The sequence below is a fragment of the Xenopus tropicalis genome, chromosome 4 (assembly GCF_000004195.4).
Source record: "Xenopus tropicalis strain Nigerian chromosome 4, UCB_Xtro_10.0, whole genome shotgun sequence".
Taxonomy (NCBI): domain Eukaryota; kingdom Metazoa; phylum Chordata; class Amphibia; order Anura; family Pipidae; genus Xenopus; species Xenopus tropicalis.
Window position 1 is genome coordinate 66,009,193 of NC_030680.2, and position 19,351 is coordinate 66,028,543.

A 19,351-nucleotide genomic window follows, 5' to 3' on the forward strand; every position below is an offset into this window, starting at 1 on the left:
GGAAAGAGCCATTACATGATCCCTAAGGTGTGTAGTTATGTTGCTGGGGGTTGCTGTGCTATCCACAGGGGAGGAGGAGGCATTTGGATTTAAGGGTGTGTCTTAATATGACATAATATAAGTCTTTCATATATGAATAACTGTTGATATCCCCGCAGTGAGGACCAAGCATTTGGGTTTTTGCTGCACTGCCACCATTGTGATAAAATGGGTGTGGTTTGAAGTGGGTGTGGTTAAAAAAGGGAATGGCCAAACTGACTTCCATTGGCCCTCCACCATGTATGCTAGAGAAATTCCGGCCCTCGGCACCGCAGAAGTTGGACAGCACTGCCCTAGAGCACTGCCTGGACTTTAGGCAAGGTTACAGGAACCACAATTGTTATAATATATATATAGTAGTCTCTCTAGTGTCTGCGCTTCAATGCTAAAAACTCTCACGTAGTGGGGTGCTCAGTCAAATGAATTGCATAGAGAATGTATTTTCAGACCAGCACACCCTTTTTAAAATTACAGTGTCTTTATTGTCAGCACATCGTACAAAAATCTGTTTCGGTCCTCATTATTAATCTCTCTCTCTCTCATTTACCAGTTGCAAACTGTATGTGTTGCAAATTTACTTCCATAAAGGGGTAGACCTTCGAAATGCTGTTTTCAGTTGTTTTCAGATAGTATGTCATTAAATCATAAACTTCAATAGATTGATTAACTCTCTGACCCAAATTCATATGCAGTGCTTTCACATACAGCTGCATGCTTTTGGCATATACGCTTATGCATATACCTCCATGTTTGCATTACTGTTTCTGGTGAAAAAAAACCACTTTCAGTCATTTCTATGTTGTTTAGCTGAAGCCCACAGCTCTCAGCTTGCTATTTCTACATACTGTACTGTTCTGCACTGATGAATGCAGGGAGCATAGTACCTCTGACAGCTTTGCACAGAAGCGGCTTACTTGACTAATGCTTTCATAATTTCTTTCTGAAGCTTAAAGCTGCTCCTGGATTCCTGAAGGGTTCATTAGTGAAACAAGACAGATAAATGATGGGCATTCACTATGCAGTGTTATGTTAAAGTCTACCCTCATTTGGTATGAAATACTGTGCCAACAAAAGTGACATAAACATAAATAAACTAATGCCAGGAGCGACACCTAGCTCATATTATAAGAAAATTCTTTAGTTATCCCTCTCTAAAGCTTTAATGGAAACACTCAATACACTGGCATCACAAATGCTAAGAGTCTGAGTGATATTAATTTGCAGCCATCCTTATTGACTGTCTGTGTAAAATTGAAGCCTTACTGTCTGCATTATGCTTGTTCTCAGCAAATACCATTTTTTCTTGAGGGAATAAATTGTATTTTTGCATCATTTTATGGCAGATCATATCCCTTCACACATTATTGGACATGGCCGAAAGAATGATCTCATGGAACATTCAGCTTTGATATAAAATATACTGTTGGGGTTCAGGGGAAAACCACTAGCTTTGTTACATGGCTGGATACAATATACACAGATGCAGCTACTTTATCCTTCACAAACATTATGCTAATCTGGCATTGCTGAATTCAGGAATGATAAGGAAAATCATTGTTTAAATTATAAGCATCTGTGTAGTGAAATGTGTGGAAGCAAATAAGATGTGTGCTGGTCCAGCAGGTCATTAATACACGCAAATAAGAGTCATTAAATGTTTATCTGATTTATCTGAGGCAGAAAAAAACCCTAAAGGTCCCCATATACTGGCAGATCCACTCGCTTGGCGATGTCGCCAAGCGAGCGGATCTTCTCCCGATATCCCCCACCTACGGGTAGGCGATATCGGGAGAAGATAAAGGGACCAATATCGGCAGCTACTATCGGCCTGTGTATGGGAACCTTTAGGGTGAAGGCACACTGGCCTACCTAAAGGTCCCCATATACTGGCAGATCCACTCGCTTGGCGATGTCGCCAAGCGAGCGGATCTTCTCCCGATATCCCCCACCTACGGGTAGGCGATATCGGGAGAAGATAAAGGGACCAATATCGGCAGCTACTATCGGCCTGTGTATGGGAACCTTTAGGGTGAAGGCACACTGGCCTACTAGTAGCAGCTACTTTTTTTAAGGCTACTAAACTCCAGAAAATACCCTGCCATAGACAATACTGAGAATTGCCTCTGCTAAAACATACGTAGAGGCAATTATCAGTAAATGATCAGCATTGTCTATTTTAGTAGCCACGACAAGTAGCTGCTACTTGTAGCTCCGTGTGTCTTCACCCTTACTGAGTATAAGGCCTAAGGCTCCAGTGCACTTGGGTAAAACAGTAATGAAAAGTGCAAGATCTTCAGTTTCCTCTCTTTACTACATAATTGACCAATCTTGTCTGTACGATTCTATAATAGCTTATATTCAATATCTTTTGAGCCTGTTTTATGTAAAATGTAGACAGCTTGCCAAAGGCAAAAATATTAGCTCAAAGCACGTTGCCCCACCAGGTAGCACCCTTTCTGCCCCCACAGCTTCCTAAATTACATGAAACTGGTTTTTAACAATCAGTATTCTCATGTCTATTTCGTCAGAGCTGCACTGTGCAGTTACATAGGATCAGACCTGTGCTGTGACAGACACCATATGTTTGCCATTTACATGAATAAAGTTGTGAAACATGCAACGTTCTTTGTAGCCAATTATTAACAATTTGTGTGGAGGTCAGCGTCTTGCCCTATTTGGTTTTATGTTCCCAGTCTGTTCTATGTCTTTGTTCCATTGTGTAAGACTAACTATCTTTGTTTCAGCCAAAAGAGACAGCTTGCCTTCCTGCACCCCTACTCCCTACCTACCCTCACAGTGGTTAATCCTTTTCAGATGCTTTTTGGTTATGGCTGAAAGGAAACAATTTACACCACACTGATACTAAAATAAGTACACCCTTGTATATATGATTGAAAAAGGAATTTTCTGCCTTAAGATTTAAAATATTTTTTCTGTAATATAGGGTTTGGAATGCATATTATTGTTTTGCACGAACAGCCTTCGTGCATATCTCAGAATAAACAGATTGTGAAAAAAGTACTCTTCGTGCACAATGATGCAAATCTTTGTAAGTTCAGCATGCTGTATATATATGTATATGGCTGTAGATATGTGTGTGTGTATATTTAAATTTATGCATTGGATAATGTCATATTCATAAAGGCAGCAAAATTTTTATAAAGAATATAAAAATACCCCTTGAGTTTCAGTGTGACCTAACACCAGTAAATTGAGTGGTCTTATTTGTGACTTACGCAAAGAGGAGGTTTCCTGAGGGTTGATACCGTCTGTGAAACAGTCTGTTTTAGTAGAATGAACTTTAATTTGTTACATGAATTTGAAAAGTGCCCTGTCTTGTGGAAAACCTTGCTGTGGCTGTAACACAGGCACAGACCTAATTGAATTTGCACTGGGTGTCACTGTCTCCTTATATGAAAAAGGTATTGACACTTCTGACACTGCTGTTTGAATGAACCCCCAAAATTGTAAATACAGTCATAGGAAAAAGTGAGTACACTTCGCTCCATAGCAGTATTTGAATTTCCTAAGATACAGTTAATTTTTCAACGATATTGATAGATTAAGGTAATATAACAAATATAATTTACTAATTATATTTGTAGTCCATTTATAATTTTCATAGGTGAAAGAAGTACACCCTATATTTGTCATTTGCTCGGAGCTTGGAGGAACCTGTCTTATATAAATCTCAGACATTTAGTATTACATTTAGTTGAACTTTTAGGGGCAGGTTTATCAGTGGGTGAGAGTTCACTATTTGATAAATAGGCTTCTAAAAATCCCATACGAATAAATAGGAAGTGGGTGAATTTTTCTATTGTGAACTCAAATTTCACATTTTGATAAATTTGCCCCTTAGTGTGAAGTATAAACATGCCTACAGTGAAAGAGATCTCTCAAACCTTTAGAACGATGGTTATATATTTGTATGTGAATGGGAATTAAAAAGATCACCAAACAATGGGATACCATCCATTCCGCTGTTTGGAAGATTATTTTCAAGTGTAGAAGATTTGAAACAAGTAGCAACTTCATCCATTTAAAAATTCATCATGGGACCTACAGGTAGCTCTCACCAGTATTGATGTCAAAGTACATGAGTCTACCATTTGAAAGAGGCAGCAACTTTTAGATCTATGTGGGATGCATGCCTGAAGAAACCTTTGCTGTTTAAATAAACATTATGGGAAGACTGACATTTGCCCATTAACACCTAGACTAAGACAAGGCAATAAATTATTTTGCCCCAGGATCAGTAGACATATTTAAAATCCAAAGACAGCATTTCACCAGAAGAACCTAATATCAGCTCTAAAGCATGGTGCTGAAAATGTTATAGTTTGCTGCATTAGGGCTCGGTCAGCTCATCATCCTAGAATTCACTACAAGGATAATGTGAGACCATCTGTCAAAAGATGAAAACTCAACTAAAAGTGGACCTTGCAAGTTGATAATGACCATAAACTTTTGAGCAAATACACCAAGGAATCACTAAAAAAAGAAAACATAACACAGTTTATTGAAGAAGTGGGGAAGTTTTTTTTGAGTAGACAGTAATAAGACTACTTGAGGTAATACTGGATATTAGAGCAAAGGGTGTTATTTCTTCCACTGAAGGAAATTGCATATATGTTTTTTTGTTGGCAAAGTATTGCAACTTTTTCTTTTTTTTGTTTTGCTCAGTTATATATAGTGTATATATAAATATATATAATTTTAATGTCCCCTTTAGAGGGCAGCAAAGTCTTAAGTAAACAGCAAGTCTAGTAAATATATCGTGGTCCAACTCATGTACATCAGCTCAGATTTAGTAAACTTTTCTTAAATACCAGCTTGTAATGTGCAGAGGTCTGTTCATACTGCAACAACAGGTGTGCCTGCCCTGGGATGCCCAACTCCTTAACAAAATACCATATCCCCAAACTAATGTAGGGGAACTCTGATCCATTTATATTGGACACAATGCAATCTAACGCTTATTTCAGGGAAATACTAATGCTGCCTTAGTACTACAGCTCTAAGGCCAACATTTTCTTCACTGTGCATCATTCCATATACAGCCTTGTTGAATTAGCCATTCCCACATTAATGTTACACTGGATCCCTGGTCTGGTTGCTTTGCCTCTTTCAGGCCGTGATTATAACACAATATGGGGTCTAAAGAATGTGATAAGGAAGCTTATGACTGGGCAACCTAATATATATATATAAGACAAGGACAAAACTGCAGTATACAAAGAGAAAGAAAGTTTGCCAGTGCTTAGTTTGCCTTTAAAAATAATTTTTACAAAAAATGAGGTGTTAGTACCACACTTTGGCCAAAATATGTAAGCTCACGTGCCACGTCAAGGCCCCTCATTGTACGTGAGTCCTACACTGTCTAATGACTTTGAGTCTGTGATGCAATTAAAATAAAGTCCCCCAGAAAACAATGTGACTGAGTACCTACCTTTAGCTCAAAAAGACTCTAGTGGGAAAGGCAGGGAGCTTTTAAGCCCCAGCTCATTAGCACACACATGAAAGTGATTCATTGGTTTAAAGGCTACATAGCAGCTAGAAGCAAAATTTGTCTACAATTTGTACACAAAACACAGAAAGAAGTCGCCAGCGCTCGGTCTAACCCACGCTGTAGTGTTGACCAGCTGCTAGAAACACACTATTGTGCCAGCGCTCGGTCTAACCCACAATCTGGAGTTGACCAGCTGCTATAAACGACAAAAAGCCATTAATTATACACAAAGAGAAAGAAAGTTTGCCAGCTCTTAGTTTGCCTTTAAAAATAATTTAATGCAGTATAAGTGCACATATAATCCTCCTGCATAAAAGACATCTTTTAACAAAACAGTTGCAACAATGGGTTTAGTGAGGGGGTTTATAATGGTAATTTAATTATCAACCTTGCAAGGATCTAACATGGAATAGCTTCAGCTACCATGTGTGTAGCTCGAGTAATACCATTAGCTTTTTTTTTGGTATAGACCATGTTTTCTTTATGTTTTAACTATTCCATTATAGTTTCCAATAATAAGAGGGCATGGGGAAAAAATGGGCCCCAAAAGAGATACATGAATGCAGATATGTTCATTCTTTGCCAGTAGTATAAATGTCAAAGTATGGGCTGCCATCTGCTATAAAGTACAACTCTAATCATCTACAATGCTTTCAAGACAACATAGCTACATTAGTGGTTAAACTAACTAAATTATACAGGTAGGGCAAATAATCTTTACAGCATTGCAGCAGCAACAGATTTATTGCACTTGAGAATTTTTGCACCCCCCTTTCTGTTATATACTTGTGTGTACCAGGCATAAAGTTGTAAGTAGTATATCCTTTCATTGGTGTAATCACCGTAAGATTGAAAACTCAAAGTGATGTTATGATGTTGCATCACTGTATGTAGTGTAATCCTGTTTGAACTTTACTCATAAATCAGATGAAATATTTGCTCTAGATCTACAGTATCAGCATGTGCATTCGTTGTATGGATTCTTTCCTAGAAGACAGAGGGGCGCTTTGTTTTTATAATATTATATACTCCTGCTTGGAATGTTCAGTAGCGAATTTGCCTGCTTCATGCTCTCTCCAAGCCAAACACATATGGAGCTGGCATGGACTTTTGATAATAAGTCAATACTAATATTTAAATTTCCTCTCGTTGGAAAATAATTCCTTCTTTACAGACTTAAAATATGGTGAAATCCCTTATGCGGTTTTCAAACCATCTCATAATTCAACAATACTTTTTCGTACTGTTAAAGCTGGATAGTCTGTGATTAAACTGCAAAGTGTGGTACAGGAGAGGGTCAATTAAAATGAACTTCATTATTTTCTCTGACCATAATTGATATGTGCAGAACAGTCTTTTGTTGTGCTCTGGCCTAAGGCAAAATATCCTCTGTGTGGCTATATTATTTATAATGGAATTGGCATCTCTTCAACCAGTTTTAAGTTTAAATCCATAGCATCCCATCCCCATCATTCAGTTACTGGTAGTCCATCATCTGGAGACTGCATAGTGGCCAGCCTTGAATATAAGAAAAGATATATTACTTAATATACACCCTATCCTGCAGTTACCACCACTTTCTAAATCTATGGTAAATCTATGGTGTACAATAAATTTTACTTTAATTTTTTTATGCAATTTTTCCTCTGTTGTGTATTTTTCCTTGGTTGTGAGTGTGTTATACCGCCTAGCACAATAATATAGAGCTGAATTCTTAATTAAAGTAGTTGGCATTATTGCATTCCCTCTCACATATCTAGCAGTGAACTCCAGCTGCATTAAGAAGCAAGACATGCACTTCTATGACATGTTCTTATATATTGGATATATATAGGACATGATCAGGTCCTCCGACTACAGTTGTGAGACTGTATCTCATTAACATGCATACACTTACAGTAGACTCGTTCAATATGGGAAAAACGCAGAATGTTTTTATACTACTTGTCCATTTGCTGGATACTGGCGAGAGTTTGATTCACCTTGCTCAGGTCCATAGTAGTGAAAGGGTTATAGGTTTGCCTTCTATTTCTGAAGCTTTATATACACATGCCACTCAATATTTCCTGGCCATTTCTGAATGCTCAGTGGTTGTCTACTCCGGAATTCCACCCCTGTAATCATTACTGTGGTATGCTTATTTGGCTGGCATTAAACATACAATACTTTTCTGGAGCCATTCCTGAATTCTTTTTTTAACTTCTTTACTGCTGAAAACTCTGTAATCTTTGAGCAATATATAAAGTCAATTAGATAAGCTCACTGAGATTTACCAACCCCTATAACTTTGTCTCATAGAGATTGCCAGACAAGCACACTTCACCATCTTTTGAATGACATCAGCAGGCTAAGCATCCTTTCCATTACTTTGTTTCATGACTGGTTCAACATCTATATCAAATCCCTAAATCAGTTGTGCTGGTAGATACATGAAATAGCTTCAAGAAGGGGTTTGGATGCAAGTGCGTCAGGAAAACATTTTTCCCCCTCTGAGGTGAATTAGACAGGCTTCAGAGGGGGGTTTTTTTTGCCTTCCTTTGGCTCAACTAGCAGTTTGGCAGGTTATATACAGGCATTAAGCTTAAGCTTGGTCATTTGTCTTTTTTTCAACCTAAATTACTATGATACTATGTTAATGTGGAAATGTTTAAATTAAAATTCTTGTCTTTGTGTAGGTTCTTCAGGGAGCCCAACTGATAGCGGTAGCCTCTGCCGATCCAACTGCTGGTGTGGTTGATGGGTCACCACTTCAAGCCAATGATATTCAAGTCCAGTATGTTCAGCTTGCACCAGTCGCAGAGCCATCAGCAACAGCCCAGGTATGTGGCATTATTTCATACTGCTTAAAACTTCTATGGGGAAATAAAGAAAAGGTATATATAATCACCTATATAGGGGTGTTCATGAGTTTTATTTAAGAAGTCTCCCTAAAATGACATCGCTGTAGTCCCAGGTGGCTTGCAGCAAGGTTAATAATCTACTGCACAGACAAAAACAGCACACTTGTAATCTCAAGCTCCAGTGAGTATGCACAGTGGAATATGTTTATTCACAGCCCTTTTTTTAAAGCCCAGCACTGTGTAATTTCAAACCGCTGAGTTCCAGAGGTCTGTCATAAGGAGCCAGACAACCACCATTTGTACTCGCAGCTTTGAAACATGCTTGGTGACTGAGATAGATCTCATCTCCAACCTTACACTTAGAATGCTCTGCTTGTGCTGTTTACATCCACTCTGGTCAAATGAAGCCACATGCTTCTACTGTGTTCATCTCCATCTTTGATACTGTCAGTGGCACAAGCTAATGTTTAGCTTTCTATTAATATATGAGTACCAAAGGCACTTGTCTTGGGAAATGGAAAAAAACACCTTGGAGTATATTTGGTATCGTTTAAATAAACTAAAGTTGTTATTGTTAAAAAAAAAAAAAAAAAAATGATACTGTGCCATCTTTAATAATTTGTTTACAATACTGTTCTGTTTCATTTATATATATAAATTGTTGACTTTAGTTTGTCTCACATTTTTATGTTTAATTAAATCCTGCCACCCACTCATTCTATTTGAGGCCTCAAAGGATTTGTTTATTTTACTGATAAAGAAGTATAGAAGTTACATTTAGGGCCGTGGCAGATGGGGAAACTAATCTCCCTGAAATGCCATCCCACCAGCTAGAATGTAAATCGCCGGTGGGATGGCATACGCGGCATGGCGATTTGCCAAAATCGCCAATGTTGCCTTGAGAGGAAACTTCAGCGATTTTGTTGCCGTATATGCCATCCCACCGGCGATTTACACTCTAGCCGGTGGGATGGCATTTTGGGGAGATTAGTCGCGCGATGACTATTCTCCCTGTCTGCCATGCCCTTAGGCAGTCTGTTCTGTGGCATAAATTTGACAGGGGATGATCATGATGGGAAGAACTTGCCCATAGAGGGAAAAAATTGGGGGCAAGAGGGCAAGTAGTTCTCTTTGTGCTAAAAGGCCAGTGTGCATTCTCAGACACCAATAGAAGTCCAGGGGTAATTCACTGCTCTTTCTGTTGGTGTCAGTGGAAAGTGACCTGCAGCTATCCCTAGAATTTTTATTACATATACTGCACTTTATGTGTATTGGTCATAAAGAAGGTATCTGCTTTGGGTACTTTTTAGTCAAACTTATATAAATAATATTGCCTTGCTGAGCAACCAGTCTTAATGAACCTGCTGAGATGTCTGAATATGTTAGTGCTTTATAAATATTATAAATATGTGGTTAATAATAAAAATGGGGGGGGGGGGGGTTTAACTACCCTCATGCCATGCCTCCTGGCACAGCTAAAGAATCAAATCATATACTCTCCTTACAGAAAGTGGTCAGTATAGCGCTCACCCTTTTGTACTAGCTGAACAGCGGTTTTTACAAATGAAGTGATTCTGGAACCTAGGGGCAGTGGCATACAGTAGGGCTTATGACAGACAAGATTAGTCATCTTGTAATTAATCTCCTCTAGCGTTGGCGACTAATCTTCTCGAATGCTTTCCTACTGGCGAGAAAGTAACTCATTTGTAGGAAAACACGTGTCATTTTGAATTTCCAGAGTCACCCAACAAGGAAACTTCGGGCAACTTCAGAAGGCTGGAGGGACACAGGTTTTTGATATGAGTAGGGAAACTTTGGGTGACTTCAGAAAACTGGAGTGACAAGATTTTTTCCTACTGGTGATTACATTCTTGCGGCAGCAAAGCATTCATGGAGATTAGTCGCTACCGTTAGAGACAGTCGCAGGGCAACTAATCTCCTCGTCTGTCATAGACCTTAGATTTGTTACCCGTAGTTAAAGGAACAGTAACACTAAAAAATAAAAATGTTTTAAAATAATTAAAATATAATGTACTGTTGCCCTGCACTGGTAAAAGTTGCGTGTTTGCTTCAGAAAGACTACTATAGTTAATAGAAATAGCTGCTGTGTAGCCATGGGGGCAGCCATTTAAATTGAAAAAAGGAGAAAAGGCACAGGTTACATAAGAAGATACCAGATAAACTGTGTAGAATACAATGGGAATCTGCTACTTATCTGTTATCTGCTTATTAACCTGTGCCTTTTTTCAAATTAAATGGCTGCTCCCATGGCTACACAGCAGGGTATTTATATAAACCGCAGTAGTGTTTATGAAGAAAACACAACTTTTACCAGTGCAGAGCAATAGTATATAATATATTAATTATTTTTATACACTTTCATTTTTTGGTGTTACTGTTCCTTTAAATCTGCACTACAGCGAGCGGCAGAAAATTACTTGCAATAGGATAACATTAGGATTGCTTTAAGAAAAAAATATTGCTTGTGGCAAGTCATTTTCAGGAGGGTATTGCAGTTTTTGGGGCAACAAATCTTACCGTGTGCCATTAATATAAACACACAGCACATTTAACATATTTTTTATAGACTGGATTTTATAAATCCATCATAGCTAGGGACCTTAACCCCAAAATTAGCACAAATTGGCACAGCTAAAATGTTTCTTTTAATTAGGCAAGTTTCCTTTCAAATGAAACGTGTATGCACACACAACATGAGTTCATCAAGCAGCAGCTCTGTATGTAACACTGCCATTTTGTTTAAATACCTTTAAATTATGCTCGAGATTAAGGAAAAACACATCAATCTGGAAGAAGCCTGCAATAAATAAGGAAGCTATTATTACTGGTTGTAAAAGTGAACAATTAAAGCCAGCAGAAGATTGCAAGCAATTCCAAAATTCAAAGAGACTCCTCTAAAGCATATTATCTTTGATTACACACAGGATCTGTTTACTCTGTGCGTAAATGTTTATACAAATGACAGTGTTTTGTCTGCTAAATTGTTTAATCTCTGCACTGCTGGGGGTTTCTGCTATACATCTTCCACTCCTCCATGAGGAGTTAACTTTTGAGTTCACAGTCATGCAGCTATATATTCTTTGGGAAGGCAAAAAAATGGCAGGTTTAGTATGAAGGGATATAGTTTTTTATAGATGCTAGACAAGTTACAATCAATGTGTCTGACCTGGCTGGTTCTTTATTGCTGTCAGTGTGGAGTGGACACATCACAGCTTAGTCATGAAAAAGGTAAACCGACCCTGGGAGCACACTATGTGCTTTTAACTGTTAAATCTAGATACTGTGGCCATTCCTTAATAACAAAATGCTGGCAGCAGGCAAAACAGCAAAGGATTTCCAGTGTGCTTCTCTGCCTCCCTCCTTTGCTGTGGAATACAGTCAAATTCCAGTCCACCTAGTACCAGTTACACTGGTATCTTAGAAGCAAGTTCTGACTCCTTATCACAGTTATTATTCTCAGCCAGAACAGATAGCTTGTTTTCTGTTGGAGCATAGGCAATGTGAGGGTGCTTCTCCAATATGGACTCTAAGATAAATGATTTGTAAAGTGGGTACAAACGTTTTTCTTAGAGTAGAGTCAATACAGACAAAACAAAGGCTTAAAAGTGTTCTATGATTTAAACATACTTGTTTTCTTATATATGAGCCCTACATGTGCACTCCTCTCTCAGCGCTCCTGTAGCCAGTTATGACTACATACATACATACATTCCATGTTTTAAAACTCTTGTGGTTTGTTTGTTTTTTCTCTTCCTTTGCTTAGCTTTGTTTTTTTCCTCTTCATTTGTATAGCTTTAACAACTGTAAAATCAGAACCAGGTTAGAGGTTTTCATGAGGTACTTGGGTGCTCTGCAGAGTTTCCATATAATCAAGTGGCACTTGCCAGGGGTGTTTACAAAGCAACACTCTTTAGTTGCTTAGGTACATCAAGATATGGTGTTTTCTTTCACTCAGATGGGGACTGTATTACACCATAGTACTTGGCAGTCCCACCATTCACCATGAGTCTTAGCATTGCAAGGGCAGGTAGAACTTATGCCCAGTGTGACAGAATTGTTATAAAGATAACATCTCAGTCATTCTGCTGCTCTCGGAAATAAGGGAAGGATACATAGACCTGTTTTTGACAAGAAAGACACAATCCTTTTTAGAGAGGTAGTACATCCGAATATAAAAATTGATAAAATAAAAGAAAATTAGCATTGCCAGATCACTTGCATCTGTTGTGGTGGGGATCCAGTGCTACTTTATAATGCTAGTATGTTGAGTTTGTTACACAAGCAGCTGCCAGCAGATAATGGTACATGATTTGGCCATTAGGCTAGGCTATATAAAGTAAATCAAACCTAGATAACTGTTATCCTATCATAGCTATTTACCAGAGGCTGATTTGTACCTCCGACTAAATCTTTTTATCTGCCCAATCGATATCTGGGCAGTTTCAGGTCATATATCTGTTGGGCATGCCCCTCGTTCCTGCCCCTATACGGGCCGATAAGCCGCCGAATCGGTCCAAGGGACTGATATCGGCAGCTACAATCGGCCTGTGTATGGCCACCTATAGCTCTGCTTAGGGCCATCTACACAATTCACATTTTGGAAAATCAGAAAAAAAATCTGTCTCTGGGTTTTCAAAGTGATAAAATCGTTTCTCCTACATTAAGGACACAAGTACAATGGGGGAAAAAATCCTGCAGCTAGAGATTGAACACTTAAGAGGTTAAAAGTTAATCATCCTCTGGGGCAGGGTTTTATTTCCTGTCTCACTCCTGTCTCACTCCTGTCTCACTTTCCAGAATATAGATAATTAGAGAAGAATCAGACCCTAAGGAATCCATCAATACCTGCATATGCAAAAAAGAAAAAACATTGTTCCCCAATGTATGTAAACAAAAAAAAATTAAAAATTAGTTTAAAAAAATTGACTTCTGTAAATCTTAGGTTTGCTAGCACCGCAATTAACTTAGTAAAGGTGCGAGGAGCTAATGAAATTCTGAAGGTATGCACTGCAAACTGCCAGTAATTTGCTGCAACACAGATCTAAAGGAACTGGTGGTGGTTGAAATTGATGGGAATAAGAAGGGCAGCAACCTTGATATGTATTAGCATCATTAGTTCGTTCTCCGTGATCATAAATGCTGAGTGTATTGACTCCAGCTTAAGTGGCACTTCCTGACAAAAAGTCTGTATGAAAAATAAAAATGTTTGAGTAGGACCCTTTAAACCATTTGAGCAACTCCCAAGGAAGCTAGGCCATGAAAGAAAATAAGGTGAAGACCTTTGGTTTTGTTCTACTGCAAAATAGAAAAAATCTGTTTGAGGCATTTTGAAGGAATTCTGTTATTAGTTCTTTAGGTGGCCACATGAAAGTATGCTTTTGTGGATGGGCATGTCTTTAGGTGAAGGTGTTTTGTACTGAGAAGGCTTGGTGGGAGTTTAAGATGGGAACCAGGGTGTCCCCTGTTTAAAGGCATACCTCGACTGTATAGTTGTCTGCACCTTTCTGCCTCTGCTTTTGACCTCTAGCCTTGACTAAATGGACAAAAACAGGGTCTGCATCTAAAAGTCAATGTCTTTGGCTTATTTTGAGGCAGCAAATTACTTTACCTCCTGTTCTGCAGGTCACTAAAAAGTTGCTTACAAAGAAAGGTTAAGGTCAGTTGCCTTATCAAATCATTTGGCTGCATCAAGAGCTACCTCTCAGTTTGAGTTAGCATCTGCTATTTGGGATGAGAAGACATCTGCCAGAGTGTAATTTGAACCTATTAGTTGCCTCTTTATTGTGTATGTACCTATTCTGTCTATACCTCCATTGCTTTTGATAACCATGCAATAGAGAAAATGGGTCAGAAATGGGCCACCCTGGATGTGGTGAAAATGACCTTGCAGATCTTTGTCTATAATATTCTTAAAAGCTAGAATAGTAATAGTCTTAGGCAGCCTGGGTTCTGAATGATCAGCTACTGGGGGAAGACAAGGAGTATGCTTATGTAAACTACCTAGAGAGTTTGACTGGGTGCGGGTGATAACAGATAATTGACTTCCCTTTCAAGCCTTATTTCTGCCCATAATGTTGCTATGGGATGTGATAATTTGTATAGACCTTAAAGAGCCCCAGTGGTTCAGTAGAGCAAGAAGGTATTGGATATTCCTGTATGTGGAGAAAACAAGAAGAGGCTGGACAGGCTGTGGAACTGAACGTGGCCTCTGGGTTGCATGATCTTAGATCTTCATCCCTATGTTTCCTGTGTCCCCAATTTAGGCCAGAGATATGTCTTAATGAGGACAAAATCTTATGCCTACCCTGTCATGACGTGCAAGAAAATAGTTTCCCATGAAAAAGGTTTTCAAAATTCCAGTCAGTAAAATGCATTGTGTTCTCTAAATGTGTGGAAATATTACTCATTTGATGCATGAATGTTATGACATAGACATTTGCACGTTACCAGCTTGTTTCTTAGTTTTTTCCGCCGTGTATGAGTTGCATTATATTATTTTTCTTTATTCTCACAATGGTTCTAGCAGAGTATGGGTTGTAACGTCAATGAGTCAGAATCAATATGTACTTCTATTTATAATCATGTTCTTTCTCCACACGGGACAGTGCCTTACATCTAAGCGCAAGCTGAAGGGTTCCAGCTAAATTTTTCAAGCCTCTTCCAATAGATCAACCTAAGCCTGGGCTAGAGTAAAAAATGATGTTAGTGCTTGCAATAGGCATTGTAAAGAGTGTGATCAAAAGTTATACGACGAAGTAAAGAAGAATTCAAAGGAGTTTTATTACCTTCTGGAAACAGATCACACGAGTCTAAAAAAAGGAAGTAACAGTTTAACAAATTGCTCAAAAGCTTAAACACAAAGCTTAAAACAGAATGGGAACTCTATAGAATACTCATTTTCCAAAACAACACTTATTATAAAGACATTTTTTTGGTCGAAGCAGAGTTTTTAGCAGGAACCCACTCATTAGATGATGATAAATATTAATTAGGTATTTTATCCTATAAATTCATTTGTTGTTTCCATTCTAAAGATATTGTAAATGCTGCTGTGGACAGGGAAAGATCTCCTTTTACACTGTATAGATTAGGACTCAGTTTTACTGCTAAATGTTCAGTATGCCTTAATGTTATTTATTTGTTTTTTTGGTTTTGGTTTTTTTTTTTTCAATTTTATATTTTTTAAGTAAGAAATAATAGTAAGAAATAATAGTAATGTGACTATTTATTCAAAACTATGAATTTTGTACCACCTTTTGACAAAAAGCAAGGAGAGCAATATCAAGCTCTTTAGAACAACTCAGAGTGCAGATCAATACAGGGAGGGACCACTAACTGTGGTGAATAAAGAAAAGGTTAAAACCTAGTTTTTCCTCGCATTTGTCATATCTGGCATTTCGGTTTATTAGATAAGTTTTGCATAATGTTACTTCCCTTCATTGCATATTTCTAGTTTGGGATTCACTGACTGACTGATTCGCTTTAGGATAGCATAAGGGGGGCTCTTTAGCTCCACGTTAAGTCATTGTAGCCACCCCAGGCCTCATCTATAACTACCCAGCCTTTTAGATATTGGTGTACTAGAGACACAAACCTTGACTCAGTACAGGAATCCTTTATTAAACATATGAGAAGACAATCTCAGAAAGAGCGCTTACCAAAGTTGGTTACAAAGATATATTTCTTCAGTCTTGTGTTTGACATCTTGGGTAATAATTATATGCAATAGTAACACATTTTTCATTGGTTAGTGTAATCATTATACCCTAAATGGTAACTGTAAAAGATGCTGATACCAGTGCCTTAAGGTGGCCATACATGTGAAGATCCACTCGTTTGGCAAGGTTACAAACGATTTTCAGGTCAGATAGGACAATTGTCAGCTTTTACGGCCACCTTTAGAACTATTAACCATAATTCTAAAGAGATTTAGGGAGTAATAGTTGGATCCCAGGAGACCCCTCTTCCTCAGTACTGATAAGTTCCTTTCCTAGCGCAGCCCCTTCGAAGGCTAACGCACAATAAAATACCTAATCAGAATAAAAGTACCCTTGTATTTAAGGCTGAATGGCAGATGCCCTGCCATTTTCATGGTTACTTAGAATATATTCACTATTTGGTAACAATTTGTATGGTTACTTATTCAGTATACCACATCTGAATTGGACAAGTAAGAGGGAGATTCTTTAATCTTTAACATTGTGGAGTTCTAACACTCAACTCATCTTTTATAAGCTTCAATGTTGCGGGTTTTTATATTTCTTATTTCCCTGCCTCCAAGCTTTAAGATTCTGAAATGCTGAAACTTTATTGAAACTGTTAATATACTAGAGCAGTCTTTACATAGAGACAATTCACAAACCATTGTTCATTTGCCCCTATTTTGCAATGGGCACAATGCTCTTGTATCATGCTTTTATGCATAGTACGCAGCCAGCCAGCAGGTAAAATAATAATCTGCTAGATGTGCACACATATTGGCCTTCAGACTAAGCTATATAAAGATATAAAACATGCATGACAATTTTTTAAGAGTTTTTTGCCCAAACTGAGTGTTTAAAATAACGCAGTGCAATAACCTTGTGTTTCTTTGAAGTTTTGCCAACTGTATTTATCAATGTTCTTTTTGTTTTCAGGCGGTAGAACCTCTACAGTCTGCACTTCAGCCAGAAATGCATATTGAACATGGGTCTATCCAGATTCAGTAGTCTGAACCGTCAAAGATCAGGGCAATTCCAGAAAATGACCAGTAGATTTGGGTCGGTGTAGAGTCGACATGTTCCTTCAGCTTGCAGCATGAATAATGTGATCAGTAACCACTGCTTAGAATGTGCGTAGGATATCAGGTACCCTGGTCAGGTACCTTAACATTTCCATGGTTCCTTCATAGAATAAAACATATTTACTACCTGGTGACAATTCTTACGGTAAAAATGTTTTTCAGTATCCAACTAAAATCTGAATGGGACAGATGAAAGGAAATTCTTTAACTGGTTTGTACGCAATAATATGCTATTTTTTTATCTTCTGTATTGTTTATATCCAAAAGATAAAATTGCTTATCAGATATGGAAACGTCAGTGGTCTTCATTATCTGCAGAATTCTCCTTTTGTGTTTTTCCTAATTTCCTTCCCTAGATTTCCCCAAGGTTTTGAGATCACACTTATTGTATGACAGAGGCCTACTATGTTATTTAAAGCTTAACATCCCTAAATTGTGAATATTTTGCAATTCATATTAGCTTTGAAGTAATCTGTATCTGCTTTCAATGCTTTGAATGACAAAAGGTAAAATAAAAATTGTAGTGAACAATTATAATACACATTTTCCTGTGTTTTTGGCTGGGACAAGCTCTGTGTACACTGTGTTTTATTACAGTATTCTTTCAACTAGTGCATTTGGCTCAAGAATGCTAAATAACTTCTTCAAAATGTAACTGCTGATTTTAATTTAGATACTTTTGCTGAAGCAAAACCTATGGGAATTTTCCATTTGTCTCAGAACACCAAAGTATTTCATACTGCTGCTGAAAAATATTAAACAAAAAAGGCTAGTTTCATTATGTTAGCATGGAAACAAAGGCCTTCATAGCATAATTTGCACATATGATGTTATTGCTTCACTAAAGGTCAACAAAGCCCTCAAAATGACTTTTACTTTTGTCATATAGTGTTGCAGTACATGTGAAAAACTCCCCATGCAGTCAGAAGCTACATACTCTGTTTAGTCTGAACACCTCCCCTCACACCCTCTATCATCCACCCTGAACATATTACTCAAGGTGGCAAAATGTAGGCCAGTGGCACACACCTAGTTTTCTTTGGTGGTAGGTAGATTCAAAAGTAGAGTAAAAGGTGATCTTGCAGGTCTGTGCACTTTTAAGATGAGACAGATCCATGGTGTACCTACTGTGTGTGTCACTGGCCCTGAACTACATTGGCCTGCTGTACAAGAGAAGTCACAGTTTTAAAGGCCCCAGTCTCTTAAATATTCTTGCTGAATTGTGATTAGAAGAAAGAATTAGTTTTATGACATCTATTTGTACAGGCTTGAGAAAACTCAAGGAGACACCCCTGTTATATAGAGTTCCATTTATGGCCCCATTCATTTGGCTATTTCCTCAGTTACTCATGTTCTCCGGCCACCACTCCTCTGGCTTCTTTATTTTTGTTCTTATACTCACACACAAAACACATTAAGCTACAAGCCAAACCAGTAACACCTTCAGAAAAGCTAGCTGTGAAACCAATAGGAAAATAATTATTCATTCCCTTTTTGCAACTGACTAAGACAGAATAAAAAATGAAAGCACAACCAACCCTTCCATTGCACCTCAAATGAAAAAAATATAAATCCAAAATAGATTTAAGCGATTTTGTTGCCTTATCAATTTACATCTTACTAACATTCAGACTGTAGCAGCACAGTTTTAACTGCCACAACTGGCATGGCGGCCTTTATGTAGTTTCAGTTGTTCATACAAATAAATCAAATGATCAGAACATGGGCTAGCTGACATGGTGCATTCGCGGATGACATTTTCAAACCTGCCTGATCACAGAACAGCAGAGCAACCTACACCCACACATAAATGTATATGAAATTGAACGATTTTATCTATGTATTTGTGATCATTTAAATGTGTACAGTACAAAATGGAACTGGCAAAATGGAACTTCTAGCAAAACTAAGCAAAGGATATCTTGTCCACTTAAAATTTGTTACCGTTAGGCCACATACTAAAGACAAAAATAAAATGAAACTTTTTATACTGCTAAATTAGGACCTATGGCTCAGCCGGTCTGTGCAGACAAGGGTTAATTAGATATGCAAATGGAGTCTTCAGTCAGGGACAACTCTGCATATCTCTCTCTTTCTCTTTGGGGATTTTAGTGCAGTTCTGACAGGGAAATGGAGCTACTTCCCACCAACCTAGTG

The 19,351-nt window shown here is 38.0% G+C and overlaps 1 protein-coding gene across 1 annotated transcript in view; it reads left to right on the forward strand.

Moving 5' to 3' along the window:
* banp (BTG3 associated nuclear protein) overlaps positions 1-17,731 on the forward strand; it is a 209,829-nt gene extending 192,098 nt beyond the window's left edge. The window contains 2 exon segments of the mRNA NM_203864.1: positions 8,227-8,370; positions 17,049-17,731. Of these exon segments, the coding sequence (NP_989195.1) occupies positions 8,227-8,370; positions 17,049-17,120 (216 nt within the window). The 3' untranslated portion in view covers positions 17,121-17,731.
* Positions 17,732-19,351: the final 1,620 nt, after the last annotated feature.